Source organism: Pithys albifrons, chromosome 18 (assembly GCF_047495875.1).
Source record: "Pithys albifrons albifrons isolate INPA30051 chromosome 18, PitAlb_v1, whole genome shotgun sequence".
In the NCBI taxonomy this organism is placed as follows: Eukaryota; Metazoa; Chordata; class Aves; order Passeriformes; family Thamnophilidae; genus Pithys; species Pithys albifrons.
The window spans coordinates 1964228-1980491 of record NC_092475.1 but is presented as its reverse complement, the minus strand read 5'-3'; the positions used below and the strand labels follow the sequence as shown (position 1 = coordinate 1980491).

At 55.6% G+C, this 16264-nt stretch overlaps 1 protein-coding gene across 1 annotated transcript; it reads right to left on the bottom strand.

The window, feature by feature from the left end:
- Positions 1-266: 266 nt before the first annotated feature.
- On the bottom strand, positions 267-15752 carry STK35 (serine/threonine kinase 35). Its single transcript, XM_071572677.1, has 3 exons — positions 15074-15752; positions 8968-9715; positions 267-3148 (listed from the first exon to the last, which is right to left on the bottom strand). The coding sequence occupies exons 1-2, from the start codon at positions 15495-15497 to the stop codon at positions 9003-9005; spliced, it is 1137 nt and encodes a 378-aa protein (XP_071428778.1). The 5' UTR covers positions 15498-15752; the 3' UTR covers positions 267-3148; positions 8968-9002.
- Positions 15753-16264: the final 512 nt, after the last annotated feature.

The following is a 16264-nucleotide window of genomic DNA, read 5'->3' as shown; positions in this document are numbered from 1 at the left end:
GGAAGACCACAGGGGTAACTCTTATCTGTCACGAGCACTGCTGAACCTCAAACACAGCAGCAAGGGGACGTAGGGGAGCTAATCCAACCCCTCTAGGCTAGAGCCACCTCTGCTTTCCTCCCCATGGACCAAAGCTGGCCGGGAGATCCCCATGACACCTGCACAATGCCAGTGGTGTCAGTCTTGCTGCAGGCTGGTGCAGATAACACATTTCCCAATCCTCATGAGGCTTGGCTTGTTCCCTACCCACCCACCCCAAACCCTCTTGTAAACAGCAAAGTCAGAAGTAAACAGTTTCATACAATCACTCCCCTGGTGTGGGCACCAGCTGGAGCCACACAAGCCCAGAGGGCAACAGAGTTCTGCAATGGCAGCCTTGGCTCCCCCCACACAGACCAGGCACCCCCCACCTGGATGCTCAGCTTCACTGTGGCCAGGAAGAGACAGGACAGCCTGGCCCAGGTTGGGCAATGGGCTACAGGCTTGGGGTTGCTTTCTTAAGCTTGGGTTTTCCCAGCAGCACATCCTAATGCCAAGAACATTCACAGCAGAGGGTGAAGTGCCTGCAGGAGCTGGGCAGGTGAGGCCAGACAGACCCAACCTGGGAAGAGAAGCCTAAACATCCTCCACCCCACAGCACATGCAGGTTTGGTTGTTCCCTATTCCCATCTTGTTCTAGAGGGAGTGCTGGTCTGAGCCAAAGTAACTGGGAGATGTGGGGAGCTGTAAACACAAGGCAGGTTCCTGGAGAGTTGGGGAATTGAGCACAAACAGCAGGAAAATTGTCAGGGAGAAATGCTCTTAAAGGACAGACTAATCAGGGAAACACCCACATTGGCCAAAGGCTATCAGCCCTAGGAATCCTCCTGGGAAGTGTTTGCTAAATCCTAAGTAAGGCACTACGGTCTAGCTCACTAACATCAAGCTGCTTTAAAAACACATCTGCTACTCAAAAAATTCAAAAGCTGAGGTGGAAACGTGTGGTTTGGAGATGGCCTGAAACAGCAGTGGACCAAGAGGGCTGACCCTCCCAGGGCCTGCTGGGCTTGCTCCTGTCCCCAGAGGGGAGCAGGAAGCTCACAGCTGACTAGAGGCAGCTGTCCCAGGGAGCAACCCCACTCAGTGCCTTCCACCTTCACCTCCTGCCTTTCAAGCTTGGTATTCCTCCTGTTAGGAATTCCCTTCAACTGTGACATGACACCCGCTGAGGTGCCATTCCAGCAGGGAAAGCCCTGGGAGCAGGGCTGGGAGGACAAAGCTCTCTTACTGCAGCTGTTCAGGCCAGGGTTCAGTTAGAACAGTTGTAACAGTCAGGAGCAAAGGCTCTGCCAGGTGGAGGGAGGATGGGTTCAGTGTCAGGGCACTAACACTGCACTTGTGAGCTACAGGGTTCACTCCCCAACCTGAGGGATGCAGCACAGGGACCTGCAGGAGAATCCCACCAGGCTGCAGCCCACAGAAGCATCCCTGGGGATAAACACAAGAGCAGCCTGAGAACAAGGGCTTGGTGCTGAATCTGTGCTGTCCAAACCTTCACAAGCCACAGACAGATAGTCTGGAACCTCCTGGTCCTCCTAAGAGGGACTTGGCCTTCCTGCAGCCACAGCCTTTGCTTTGTGTCCTAGAATAGATGGAAGAGAAGAAAGAAGCCCTTCCTGCCTTTCCCTGCTCTAGCTCTGCCTCAGCCCACCTGAATTTCCTGCATTTCCATTCATTCCCATGAGGTCAGCAGAGTACACTGAGGAGATACACAGAGGTACTGCCAGTTAGGAACCCTCCAGTGATGACACAGGAAAGCTGCAGCCTGCACACAGGCAAGGAGCAGCTCCCACAGCCAGGGATGAGAGGGACAGGGAGATCCCCTCCTGTCCGTGGCCATGGCCAGCTCCAGGATGAGCATCCCAGCAGCCTGGGGGTGATGCTGGGTCAGATCAGCCCACTCCCCAAACCACTGCTGGGTGGTTTAACCTTGTGAGAAACATTTTAGGTGGTTCAGAAGCTTTAGGGTGGAGAAGAGGTGGTGCTTTACATTGCATTTACAGTGAGCAAAGTCTAGAGATCATCAACATGGGGGCAGGCCGAGAATAGGAGTTTTACTTTAAATACAGGCAAGGAAATTAAGTTTTAACTGCTCAGCCTGAGGTTCCAATCTCCTTACCTGAGCTGTACTGTACTGTAACCCACCCTAAACAGCAGCATTGCCTTTTGTTTCCTGGAGACCATTAGCTAGCAGGGAAAAGTGTCCCAGGAAAGGCAAGAATCCAGCCCAAGAGCCATTTAGGCCAAAGCTCCTTCTCTCCCCAGCATTGCTCCTAACACCTGGAGTTCAGCATTAAATGGATCACAGCAATGGACTGCTTTGTGTTTCTCTTGTATGCAAACGATACCACCTGAAAATGTACTCAGCAGCTCCACAGTTACCTCTATATAGAAAAGTACCAAACATCAGAGTGAAATCCAGCTCAGGGAGAGCAGAGGTCTGCCCATCACAGCAGCAGATATGCCTTGCCAAATGGCTTTCCAGCTTGTTTATCCTACTCTATCCTAATGTCAACTGCCCACAGCCTGAGCAGCACCCACCTATTCAGGAGCTGCCTGGCCATGCAATTATTACTATTTAGCTGCTTGCAATACGTGGTCTGAGAGACTCACTCTTCCTACAGCACTGCACTCCCAGTGTGAACCTCACCATCACTTTGCTCCTGTTTTCCCTGGGCAAAATCAATAGCTTTAAACTCAAAATTGTGCCCAGCTGGACTCAGAGCTGGTGCCTGACAGCACAACTCACTGCCAGGCTGCTGTTTCCCACCTCCTTATGGAACCACATCTCTAGAAACAACTACTGAGTCCAAGGGCAGCACAGGAGACGTGGGGAGGGCTGGGCAAGGGCAGCTCTGCTCTCTGGATCTTATTTAAAAGTCTCATGAGTGTTGACAGCTGCCAGCTGGTGCTCTTCCACAGGCCCCTGCAGCCCCATCCCACACCCCCACAACACCCCTTCCCAACACAGTAAAGTAACACCCAAAGATTTCACATTGCCAGAGATCCTGCAGACCAGGGATCTTCTCTATCATCATCTTCCCTTGTTTTCAGCTTCCTTGTTGCACGTAAATAATGGAGATTATGAGTGAGTCCCTGGTAAATAAACCTGTAAGAGAAAATAAGAGAGGAGAAACATAGGTCAGGTTTGTCAGTGATTTGTTCCAGTTACTACATTGTGACTCCAGGCATTGGCTGCTGGATGGAAGGGGTGTAGGACACCCCCCACCACCTGCCCACTGATCCCAGTTAGTCCAAACTGGGTGCTGCCACCTCTGTCTACCTCACAGTGCTTTTTCTATTGATTCACAAAAGAACTGAGCTCAGTTTGCAGTCAGTTCTTTCCCAGAGGGACTCAGACAGCACTGCCAAGGTCAGCACACATCCAGCTGCCCCAGCATGAGGCTGAGCTGCGGTGCACTGGCTGGGGGCTGAGCATCACCCCACACACCCATACACAGCCCCATCCCACAGGGCTCCCTGCAGGGACAGCCCTGATGGAACAAGGACAAGTGTTACCGTGGCAGAGAGAGGCCTTGAGCATCCACAAAATGCCCCTGTGAGTGCTGGCTCCCTGTCCTCCACCAGGAAAGGGGGGACAAGCTGTGCCCCCAGAGATGCCCTGCACCCCTTGCCCAGTGCATCAGCAGCAGCTCAGGCATCTCAAGTGTCTCTCTGCAAGAGGTGGCTAAAATCCAGGTTGGTGGCTAAAATCCAGGATGGGCTCACAGCTCATCCCAAAAGGATGCTCAGCACCAGGAATTTTAAGGAAGAACAGGCAGGTATTTGCTGCACCAATCCCTGCTCTGGCCAAAGCTGCAATGCTCAGCATCCCCCATGGACCCTGTACCAGCAGGGGTACTGTACCAATTCACCCACAGCCCTGGCACTGCACCCTCCCATCCCTTCAGCTCAGGGATGTGGAAATGCTCAACTCCACACATAAGCCACTGGCACTTTCCATCCAATTTGTTTGCAACCCAGAAAATTCCCTGTGGACATACTATCCAGCAGCAGAGCTGGACTCAGCAGAGGAACAGGACATGTGCATATGATGTGATTTCTGTACTGGAAATACATCCCTCAGGGTGCCCCAGCTCCAGAGGAAGGCCCAGCCAAGCCAAGGGCAGCAGTTGTGCTGGGAAGCAGTGGTGGTGGTTCCATGAAAGTTTCACGTTGTCACCCCTCATGCTGTGCACAGGTTGTAATTTTCCAGGAATTAACATCATTTTAATTTTTCCCCAAATTTGACCTCTGAGCTCAGTTGTATGGAAAAAAATTGGAAGATGGATTTAGGTCCCCTCTTCAGCAGGGGCAGGTCCTCCCCCACCCAAGTGGGACTATGGGCTCTGCAGAGACACTGAGGGAGCAGCAGGAGAGACCTGCTGCAGAAAAAATGCCACTGCCCAGCAAATTACTCCAATTCCTTAGCCCTAGGAAATCTCATTAAAGAAATCCATGCCCGAGGAAGACATTTCTAAAGGGAGAGGCTGCTCAGAGCAGAAGGCAGGGCCATGGTCACGCTCCTTTTCAGGAGAGGTCAACCAAGAGATGCCACTTTTGCAGCCTGCTGTCAGAAAAGAAGCCTTTCTGTCTGAGGAGACGAGAGGCAGCCACACATCAGGTCAGGGGCAAACACACGAGGATTTTTCTGGAAGATTTCTCCTGTTACGTAGCTTCATTAGCAAGTAGGGCAGTGTTTCTGTTTGTGCTTCCCTGGAGTAGAAGCATTTTCAGGGATGGTGCTTGCTGGAGTAGCCCTGAGCTCACAGCGTTGAGACAGCAGAGCTCACCCCACTGACGCACGTTGGTGCAGGGGCTTGTTCAAGAGCTTTTAATCCTTCCCCTGATGCCACTTATAGTTTTAATCAGCTCGAATGTTCATTCAGCATCAGCAGGGTGGGAACCAGCAGCCCGTGGAGCCCTCACCCAGCATGCAAAGGGGTCACACAGAGAGGGGGGATGGCAGTGGGGTCTGCACGGCAGAGAGGACTCTGTGCAGGGGAGGAGATAACCCACCACCTTCTCGTGTTAACCACAGTATCTGCCCCTGTGTGGGAACACAGAGTACCAGGGAAGGGGCTGAGAGCCTGATTTATCTCCTCAGCTCTTCCTCATGCTCTGTATCTATATCTGTGATGCATTCTTTGGAAGCAACTTAAATCCAACTGCAATGGCCTCCCCCAGAAGGCAAAGCAGGGGTGACAGTGAACAAACACAACCAGTAACACATCTGGCCAGAGGTGACATGCTCCAGTTCACCCACAGGGCTTTGTTTCACCCCAGGTAGAATCAATACTGCCCAAAAGGCTGTCACCACTCTGGGAGGTGGCCCTGTGATGCTGCTGCCACGGACAAGGAAAGGAACTGATCTTGCTTTTACTGTCCCAGACCCACAAACCACATTGGAAACAGTCCAAAGTCAAGACCAACATTGTTTCAGGAATGAAACTGCTGTACTTAGACTGGCCAGTGGGTAGAACTTGATCTGAGTGAAACTAACAGACAAGATCTAACTTGATTCAGCAGCCCAGCTCACCAATAGCTCCGAGAGCTGCTGCTGCATCCCCATCCCTGTCTGTCCTCCGAAATTCCACAGAGCAGCAGTTTAGGGGTGGGCACAGCACCAGGGAGGGCTGGCCGGGACAGACACCCCATGCAGGGTGAGCAGATGAGCTTGTTCAGCATCAGCTCCCGGTGCACGTTGGAAATGCAAAGAGCAGAACAATGCAAATACAAACAGCCACTTCCAACTGCAACTGGAATGATCAAACCCAGGGACAGAGAAGAGCTGGAGAGAACCAGGCTGGCCAGGCTGTTGGACACCCTCCTGCTGACAGCAGCCTGCACAGATTCCTGCCATCCAACTTGAGCATCCACCTCAAAATCAGACCAAATGTTTTATCCACAGTGAAAATATGAAATATGATCTACCAGAACAAGCTGCCTTTTACACTGACCACAAGCACTGCAGTTTGATGTCCTGTGTGAATCAAAACTATGAAGTTTTCTAAATGCATAGCAGTCAATGCTGGGCTGTCACAACAACCAAGAGACCCAATAGCAGGTTCTCAGCACAACCCAGCCACTCCCTCACTGTACCAGAAAGGCTTTTCTCCTCTTTGCCCAAAAGGCTTAGGGAACAACTATAGAGAGCTGTAGATAAACTTGGCTTTAAATAAACTTCTGGACAAGGTGGGGAAGCAGAGTATTCAAATTAAAAAGAGAATACCTTTGTTTCTCTCAGGGAAACGTTGCCCACCTCTGCTGGAAGTACTGCCCCAGGGCCACCGGCAGTGCTGAGGAGGAGAACAAGGAGATAAGGAATCATCTCCAACTCAGGCACCCCTGGTGTGCAGGAGAAACCAAGCCAAAACCACTCTCCTGTCTGAGAACTGACACTTCCTGACTGCATTTTGGAAAGGCAGTGGAGCATGAAGCTGGCAGGTGAGTGCAGCATCCGTGGCAGAACTAAAGGCAAAGCTGCTGAGACATGAAGCAAAATCTGAAGAGGTCGGTGGCATAGCAAAGAATAAGCAAAAATCCGATTGCCTGGGTCAGGGAGGGTTACAGTTTTCCAGCTTAAGACATGAACAAAGGCTGAGCAGGTCTGAACTGTCCTGGGGAAGAACTCGCTGCATGACCAAGCTACACATCAGTGCCACAAATAAGTTAGAAGGGCTTATAAGAGTTTCTCGGTCAACTAAAATTACCTGAGAGCAGAATTCAGGCCCTGCTCTAAATCCCATTTTAAGCTTCTCAAGTGGGTTTCCAATTTAAGATTTGCATTTAATAACAGGGGAAGGCTGATTCGAATGCACAACTACACTGGGCATTAGAAAAACCCCCTAGCAAAGCCCACCAAATATTCTGCCACCCCATGACTGAGCAGAGGAACGCTCTGGGCTTGCAGGGAACATATGGCTGGTGCTGGGCTCTATCTGGGCCAAGCGACCACGCTGCGTGTGCCAGGTTGGGTTATGTAAGAGCATCCCTTGCTGCTGCAGCTGTGTCACGACGGAGCGATCGGTGCAGCCTCACGGATGGAGGGGGGGCTGCAGGAGGCAGCTGGGATCGAGCAAACAGCCGCAGGGTAGGACTGTCCCCTCAGTGTTTGTTATCCCTTCATGTCCTATTCCGCAGATCTGCGCAGGATGAATTTTCCCCGGAGGGCAGGGGCTGGTTGCATAACTCAGCAGCATCATGTCAGCACAGAGCAAGCCCAGATGGCACAGCCCGGCCTGACCCTCGGCAGAGCTGCTCTCACACCGGGCTGGCCCCACGCCTCGCCCCGGGGCACAAGGTGGGGTGTCTGCTCTCGCCCCAGGGCTGCAGCACACCCATCTTCGGGGCTCTCATCTCCACAGATTCACTCTAATCCCCAGCCCACACTTGCACTGGGACCAGTATCAAGCCCCAGGCAAGCAGTGCTTGAATCAGTTACTTGCACTTGAGACCTCAAGGGTGTTAAATCTTTAGTGCATGGGATGGTGCAGAGGGGATGGTCTGTGGACAAGTTTGGACAAACCAACAGCGACAGAATGAGATCCACCCAATGGGTCTTTCCACTTCCATATCCCTATTTTTCTACACACAGCACAGTGTGTACCTGGGCACACAGAGAGAGGGGGGACAGGCAGCACATCACTTTCCACAAGCTCAGGAACCCTCAGGTGGGCAGCAATGAGGGGTTTTAACAAATCCTGCCAAAACAGCCCCACCTTCCCCATCACTTGCTGCTGAGGCTCATTCTTGGAGCAGACCAGGCACGTGGCCATCAGCTGAGGGCTTGTGAGTGCTGCCAGGGAAGCCATTTCCTCCCTCTTTGCCCTCCTGTATCCATGGTCTGCTCTGATCCAGCCAGCCCTGTGTGGTTTTGGGTGAGGTAAGGGCTGCAATGCCAGCACCTGACACAGGCAGGCTGTCAGAGCTCTCCTGGGACCACTGACAAGCAAACAGCTCTGCAGGAGCCTGAGAAAGGAGCTGGGCAGGAAGAGAACAGCCTCACCCCCACTAATCTGTAATTCTTCAATTTCATTGAAATGTTTGGCTGGGAGAATCCCTAGTAACAGCTCCTGTTTATACACAGCTTTGCCATGTAGGCAACACCTCCCAGTCCTTCTGTGTCACTGGTTAATGACACTGCCAGCTACCCCACACCCCCAGGGATCCTTCCAGACCGTGTGTGACCACCCAGGGCTCTGAGCTTGAGACTATATAGCTGGGGGCAGAAGGGAGGGGACTCTTGAACAGAGCTGAGCTCAGCCTGAGCACTGCTGTTTTATAAGCTTCCTTCCTGAGCAGACACAGGTCTACAAACACAGATGCTGGAGACCAAAAGGGTTTGGGCCACTGCAGTTCACACCAAAGGGAAGTCCTGCCCTGAACAGGGAAACGAAACAGAGCCACAGGATGGACCCATGTGCCTTGCAGGTGAAAGGAAACAGCTTTGTGCCAAGGCAGATGTGCCAGCTGAGCCCTGAGGTGTCCTGTCCAAGTGTCACAGGGGAGGGGGATGGTGTCAGACAGTGAGGTGCTCCCAACATCGATCACAGAAATTACATCACACAGCAGAGGCAGAACTGGCAGCTCCCTCCTTGCCCCCAGGAGAGACAGATGTCCCCAAAGCTTATACCAAGTGCCCACAGGTCTCTCTGCCATGGCCCTGCTTGTCTCAGCCACTGGCAAGGACCTGTAAGGAGCAGGAATCCTACCCAGCCCTTCAGGCAGTGGCAGGACATGCAGCTGCTAATTCTGTTTCCCACCTCTACTTTATTTTTACAATAAAATAGCTGAGAACAACCTCAGAACCTCTGATGAGTCACTACAGAAATAGCTGCAGGAACATAAGACTCCTTTGTGTCACTACAAAGTGCACTATGGGGCCAGTACAGCAGACAGAATAGACAAAAAGTGCGAGTCACTCACCCAGCTGCAAAGCACAGCAGTGCCCTGCCCTGAATTTAAGCAGCACATGTAACCTGGTCCATTCTGGTTTCAAGCTCAAAGGCATCAGGTCGATCCTGTGGGTTAGCAGCCAACATGTCTTTCAAGAGCTGCTTGATCCCCTCAGACATGGAAGTCCTGCGTTTCTGAGGGATGTGCAGCTCCATCTTTGGGTTTTCTAGCAGCGCTTCCCCAACGGGCACAATCTCAGTCCCCTGCTTGATGTAGGTCCCCAGCAGCTCCTTCTTGGTCTCAGCATCAATGAAAGTGATCCTCTCAATCATGGCCCAGATGATGATGCCAAGGGCAAAGATGTCGGCCTTGGCAGTGTAGTGTCCTTCCCAGACCTCGGGCGCCATGTAGAAGTCAGAGCCACAGGCCGAGGACAGCCAGTACTTGTTCACATTCACATTTTTGTTCTCGTGCCCCCCCTCCTTGCCCCGGGCCGTCAGCCCAGCGCAGACCTTGCTCAGCCCGAAGTCGGCCACCTTGAGCACAGGGGTGCCAGACTTCTCTGTGATCAGGATGTTGTCTGGTTTCAGGTCCCGGTGCACGATGTGGTTCTTGTGCAGGAAGGCAATGGCGCTGGTCAGCTGCAGCATGAAGCTCTTGTTGGTCGCCGGGTCAGGTCTTCGGGACAGCACGTACTGGTTGAGGTCTCCCCCTTCACAGAACTCCATGACGAACCACAGGTAGCAGGGCTCCTCTGCATAGCCCAGGATCCTCTCACCTAATCGAGAGGGATAAAACAGTGGGGATTTCAGGCACATTTACAAAGTCCATACTAACCCAGGGCAGGCAAGGAATGGGTCTGGTTTATGTGGATACAGGAATGAGACCAGCACCTGTCACACTGCAGGGCACCATCAGTGATGCTGGCACTGCTGTGGCTTCAAGTGCTTTGGGATCCCACCCAGCACACACACCAGCACCCCATTTATCCAAGCCCACTGCCTGGAGCTAGATCAGGGACCTTTTCCCTGCAAAGCACAGTGAGTGGCACCAAGAATACCTCTGCTCCCATCCCACCATCAGGCCATTCTCCCCAGGATCTGACAGCCAAAGCAGCAGAGGCTAAAAGTACAATTAGCAGCGAGTCTACAGAAGAAAATCAGTTCTGTGTGAAGGCCTCCTCACCCACCTGAGCTCTGCTGCAGGAGGCAAAGGGTGGCTCATTCCACACCACTTACTGCACATGGGGAGTAAATCACAGCTCTTAACTGTGCCTCGCTAAGAGTGGGCACAGCAATGTCCAAGCCCTGCAACCCACTGGGTCTACCCAGAACAAATTTGCGTGTTTAAGTGCATTGTGCTGGAGGAGCTCCGCCACTTCACCCAGTTTTCATCAAGTGCCAACAACTCTTTAATGAGATGAAATTGGAGGTCCAAGCAGCAACAGTATCTGCTGAGTGTAATCTCGGCCATGTTTGTGACTGTAACTGTTCCTATACTCAATATTGGGACTGTCACTGTTGCTACTACTCAAAATTACATGCTACACAGTTTCTCCCTTCATCAGACACCAAAGTGAGCTCTTCAAGCTCAGAGTATCTCAGGGTCAATTCATGAAATCTACATTTTACTCCATAACCCTCCTGCCAAGGAAAGGACTCTCTTGCACATAAATTAGACATGTAGAGAACACAACAGAATCCTGTCAGCTAATGGGGCCAGGTCTGCCACTGGTGCTCCCTAAGGATGCCAGGGTGCCCCAGGGAGCACTGGCAGACCTGACCCCACTAGTTCATTCCAGGATGCAAACTCCACTGCCAGACCCCAGGTCTCCTCCACAGAGCACTGAGGTCACAGGCAGAGCCTGCACACACCACCAGAGCAACATTTTACTCCAGAAACTGCTGGGGTTTACCCTCAAGCACCATAAGTGAGAAGCTGGAGGACACCACTCACCTCTGCCACCATTAAAAAGTCCCACAGCCAAACTGGAGTGTTTTGAAAGCAGTTAAATAACTCCACCCATCTGACAAAGTTGGGTTTTGTTTGAGCAAAGCCCTAGAGAGCATCTGGGAAAGCTAAAAACTTCCAGCAGCAGGTAAAGCCAAGGACTGCCAGGGACATCCAGCCCTGGGCTGCACTGGTCAGTGATCAGTGTGGGTGGGAATATTGGTTATTTGCACAAACAGTCGGTATCCATGGCTACTGCCATGGAAATGGAAATCTGCGCAACACAAGGATTTGGCTGCACCTCCCTGCCCTCAGCAATCCTCTGCTGAGATTAGGTCTGAAGGTTATATCTGGGGCATGGAAGAATAGGCTGGAGATACACAGGGCACTGGGGGCACTTTGGGGGGTCTCGTTTGGCTAAGGGGGGCAGCTCAGGATGCAAGTCCAAGGGCCAACTGGGAGCAGCACAGGACAGCTTGGCTCTGGAAACCAAAATGCTGACCAGGAAAAGCAGCAGCATCTCTGGTGCAAGCCACCCTTTGGCATGACAGCATGGAAACTGAAGCAGAGGCTGCTTGCCCTGGGAGCAGAGACCTTGGCACAGCCAGGGCAGCCCCAGCTCACTCTGCTGCCACCACCACAGTTTGCTACATCCCAGTGACATCACAGCAGGACACAGAGTTTGGGTTTCCTGCTCCTCTTTGCACCCATGCAGCCCCAGTACAGTGAGCAGGAGGGCCTGGCTCTCCTCTGCCAGGAATCAAACCATGACAGGGAGTACAGTAGAGCCTCATGACTCTCACACACATCCAGGTGGGAACATCCACACGGCACTGCCAACAGCCCCTTCCCACAGAATTGGCTCAAACACTGGCTCAGCAACAGCCAGGACCTGTTGGCTCTGACAAGCCAAGGTTTGTTTTTAGCACAACGAAGGCTCTGATTTAAAACTTGGCCCCTGAACCTCAGCAAGCACAGGGAGGGTGACAGGCACAGAGCAGTAGCTGCGAGCACCAGGCACTTCAGTTTGGGTGGAGCGCTGCGAGGAGAGGCTTAAGCCAAAAGTAATATTTCCTCATTTTCTTTCTATAATCTGAAAGTGTTTTAGTTGTTAAATCATCTTCCTGCCTTCAAAACAAACAGCTTTAAACATAAAGAGCTGGCAAGCCTCTTCCTAAAGATGAGATGTTGGCAAACTGAAGTCGGGCAGCCAAGAGCTGAGGGGGTGCTGATGACAGGCTGGAGCTGTTCTCCATCACCAAACCAGCATCCCTGTGTGCTCCTTGCCCAAACCCAGGATGGCACACACTCACTCTGTCCTTCCAGCAGCCCCTCACCACCTATCCTGGGAGCTCATTAGCAGCATGCTAATTTGCTTAGCTTCAGAGGGAAAATAAAAATCTAGTGAGAGCAGAAGCAGCACCCCAGTGCCCAGCACCACATGTAACTCCTGCCTCCCTCTGTGCAAAGAGGCTGTGCCAGAGAGATGGGAGCTGCTGGCATCAAGCCAGGTGCTTGGAATGATGGCAACATGCACGGGTGATGCCAGGGCAGCCCCTGAGAGAGGCTGAGTGCTGGTGGCAAGTTGGTGGCCCCCCCAGGTGACATGCTAGGAAGCAACACCTTATACCTGTTCACTTAAGGCAGCTCTGTCACTGCTACACGTTAGAGGAGCAGGAGGGGCACATGGTGCCCTGGAGGGGCTCCTGTATCAGCACTCCAAGCACATTGCACTGGTTTGTGCCTCTCTCCCAGCTCAGCGCTGGGCTTTCAGCTTCCTTTCTACACTCTGCCCTTAAATTTAATTACTCCACACCTCGTTAAAATGATAAAGGTTCAGGCTCTGCGCTGTGGCTGAGACCCAACACCGCCCGGGTGTCCCGACAGTTGTGCTCCCGATTCAGAAAGTCTCGGATTAATCCTCCTCGTGCCCTGAGCCCCGGCACGTTGGCACAGCATCTGCTGGCCCGTAAATAGCCCAGCTGCGGTCGTGCAGAATGGCACGGCAGCACAGCTCCACTGCTGAGCACAGGGAAGGGGAGAGGGGGAGAAGGGCACCTGGGCCGGGGGAGCTCACCCAGCTCTGCCTTTTGCTTTCAAAAGTATTTGTCCTTGTCTATCAGAGCCAAAGCTTGGGAAGGCAGCGAGCACAGACTGCTCAGCACAGTGCAGCCCCCAGGGCAGGCAGGAGGAGGGCAGATGGAGGGGACAATGCACTCCTGTTTGGTTTGGGGAGTCAAACTGCTCCCCTTCAGCCTGGGGCTGGTAAAGCCCTCTCCATGGCTGGGAGGAGTTCAGGGGACTCAGCCCCTCCCTGGAGATGGGGGAATCTGTGGGACTCTCTCCCCACCTGGAGATGAGGCACCTACAGCTACCTGAGAGCTTTCCCCAAGCCAAGCTACCTCTGCTCAGGGTGTGCAACATGATAGGGGTGCAGGAACCACCTGCCAGAAAGAGCTTGACCTGCTGGAGCTGGACACACACGGAAAGGGAAGAGTGGGCTCCTCTCCCGTGGGCCCAGGATGCACAGGAATTTGGACACTGCCCTTCTTGGGGAGCCTCCCTTGGGTGGCTGTGTGAAGGGAGAACAGGAGTTGGGCTGCATGGGGAGAGCCAGGCAGGTCTGGACGTGTTCCCCCAGGGATACAGAAGGGACAGGGAAGACAGGGGCAGTTAGAGCCACAGGTTTGCTCACAGGATGGATCTCAGCAGCCTGACATGAACTGTGTGCCTGGCACAGGGTTTGAGGACTGCCTGTGCCAGGGGCTCAGCTGGGGGCACTCAGAGACTGAGCCCCCAGGGAGCAAACCTGGCACAAAGGTTTGGGGAAGGAAGGACTGGGGTGAGCTGGCTCTGCCCACAGCAGGCTGGGGGTCCTGGGGGGCATCAAGGGTACAGAGTTCCGGTATTTTTCCACATCTTCACGGCACGTTGGCAAAGCTGGGGCTGACAAGCAGCCAAGAGAGCAGAGGGAGGGAGTGTTTCAGAGATGTCACCATCACAGTCATCAGCTGTGACAGGAGAAGGTGACCTCTGACAGCCCTGTGATGCTGCTGAGGAACCCCAGGGGAAAATGGGGGTGTCAGCCCAGGCTACAGGCACTGACGCTGCTTCAGGGCTGTTCCCACAGAGCCAGCACTGGGGGGAAACAGGGACAGCCCCAAAGCTGTGAGAGTTGCAGGGAGCAGCCTCGGAGCACTCAGAGATGGGACAGTGCACCAGGCAGACAGGGAGAGATGTACCCTTGGTGTGACTGAGCTGTGGAAGTCCCCAAGGGATGTGTTTGGGCTGTGGTAGCAGGGGGAGCCCCAGGATTTGGGGTGTAAGGGAAGAGCAGGAGGTCAGTGCTGTCAGAGGGTGAGGGAAGGGCTGGGGGCACCACACAGGGTGGTCCTCCAGGGCTGGGTTTGAGCCTGGAGATGGCAAGAGGGTCCCCCAGGAGCAGGAGGATGGGACTGGAGAGCTGCAGGGCTCAGTGAGGGACTCCAGGGGCAGGACAGACACAGGTAGAAGCTTAGAGAGAGGTATCACTGAGAGCAGACAGAGGAAAGGGAGAGTGGAGGGGATGGCACAACATGGGGGGGAAACACTGTCCAGAACAGGCACCCCCAGGTGTGCTCAGGCTGGGTGAACAAAGAGGGGCAGCAGAGGGACCCTGTGAGGGAGCCCTACAAGGCCAGGACAGGGGTGGGTGACGGGCACAGCATGGAGCAATCCTAGAGCAAGTACCCCAGAGGGGACCCCAAGGCTGGCAGGGCTGATGGGGTGCCCAAGGGCAGAGTGTGGGGTGCCCAGGCTAATAATGGTGGAGAGAGGGGTGTTGTGGGAGCTTTGGATGCTCCTGAGCCAAGGAGGGATTTCAGCAAGGGGGTGATGGGGGAGCTCAAGGAAGGGCAGCAGCAGTGCCTGGGGCTGGGAGGGCACTGGGGAAAGATGTGCCAGGGGAAGGGGGAAAACACCAGGGTGTCTTGCACGGTGTATCCCAAGGGGTCACCTGCCCAGAGGGTGTGCAGGAGGACCTGGGGGGGTGTGTGTAGGACATTGATGCCAGCAGGGAGGAGGCCCGTGCAGGCGCTCAGGGGATGCGGTGGGTGACACGGGTGTCGGGGACCGGGCCCCTGGCGGCCCTGGGTGCCCCAGGAGGGCTGCGGGGGCCGAGCCGGGGATGCCCCGGCGGGGTCGGTACCTTTGAGGGAGGTCTCGACGAGGCGCAGGTAGAGCTGGCTGCGCTTGTTGCCGTGGCTCATGCGCTGCCCCAGGCCATGCCGCTGCAGGACGCACTCCTCGAACCGCACCACGTTCGGGTGCTGCCGCCGGAGGCTCGTCAGGGCCCAGAACTCGGCCAGCGCCAGCTCCACGTTCTCGGGGGCGTCGCAGCGGATCCGCTTCACCGCCAGCCGCGCGCCGCTGCGGCCCGACACCGCCTCGTACACCACGCCGTAGGCGCCGCGGCCGATCTCGGCCAGCAGGCTGTACCGCGGGCCGCCACCACCACCGCCGATGCCCGGCCCCACCACCGCTGCCGCCGCTGCCGCCGCCGCCATGGCCCCTCTCCGCGCCGCCCGCCGTCTCCGCGCCGCCCTTTCTGTCCCGCGCCGGCCGCCGTCCATGGCGCCCCCCCCCGCCCCGCGGGCCGGGCAGCGCCGGCGGGCGAGGGGGGAACGCGCCGGGGCCGCGGCCGCGCCGCGGGGCGCAAAAGCGCGCGCTGCCGGCGCCTTTAAGCGCCCGGCCAATCGCGGCCGCGCGGGCCGCACCACCGCCACAACGGGGGGGGACCGGCCGCAACCTCCGCCCCGCCGGCCACGGGCCGAGCCCCGCTGCCGCCGCCGCCGCTGTGGGGGTTCGAAGCGGAATGCGCGGGTTTGCCGCCCCGGGGAGCGGCGCCGCCAGCGCGGCTCGGTGAGGGTGGGAAGCTCAGCGCGGCGGTTGGCCCCCCCCGTCCGCCCGCCGCGGTGGTACGCGCCGCGCCGGTGTAAACAGGGCGGTCATGAGGGGCCGCCGCGGGTCCCCCCGCCCGTCCCCGTGCTCGGCCCCGTGCTCGGCCCGGCCGCCCCTCCGGGATCCGCGGGGCTCGGCCTGGTCCACGGGGCTCACCTGGCGAGCGGCGGCGGCGGGAGGGGCTCCGGGCCGGGCACTGCGCGGCGGCGGCGGCGGCGGCGTGTGAACGGGCGGGGCGGGGCAGCGGCGGCGGGATAAGAGCGGGGCTGCGCGCCCTGACGTAACCCCTTATGTAACGGCGGGGGGTGACCCGCCCCCGCTGCCCCCTCCCACCGCCCGGGAGGCGAGGGATGCCCAGGGAGGGGTCCGGTGCACCGGTAATGGCCGTGCGGTGTGAGGGGTCCGGTGCACCGGAAAGAGGTGTGTGATGCCCCGGGAG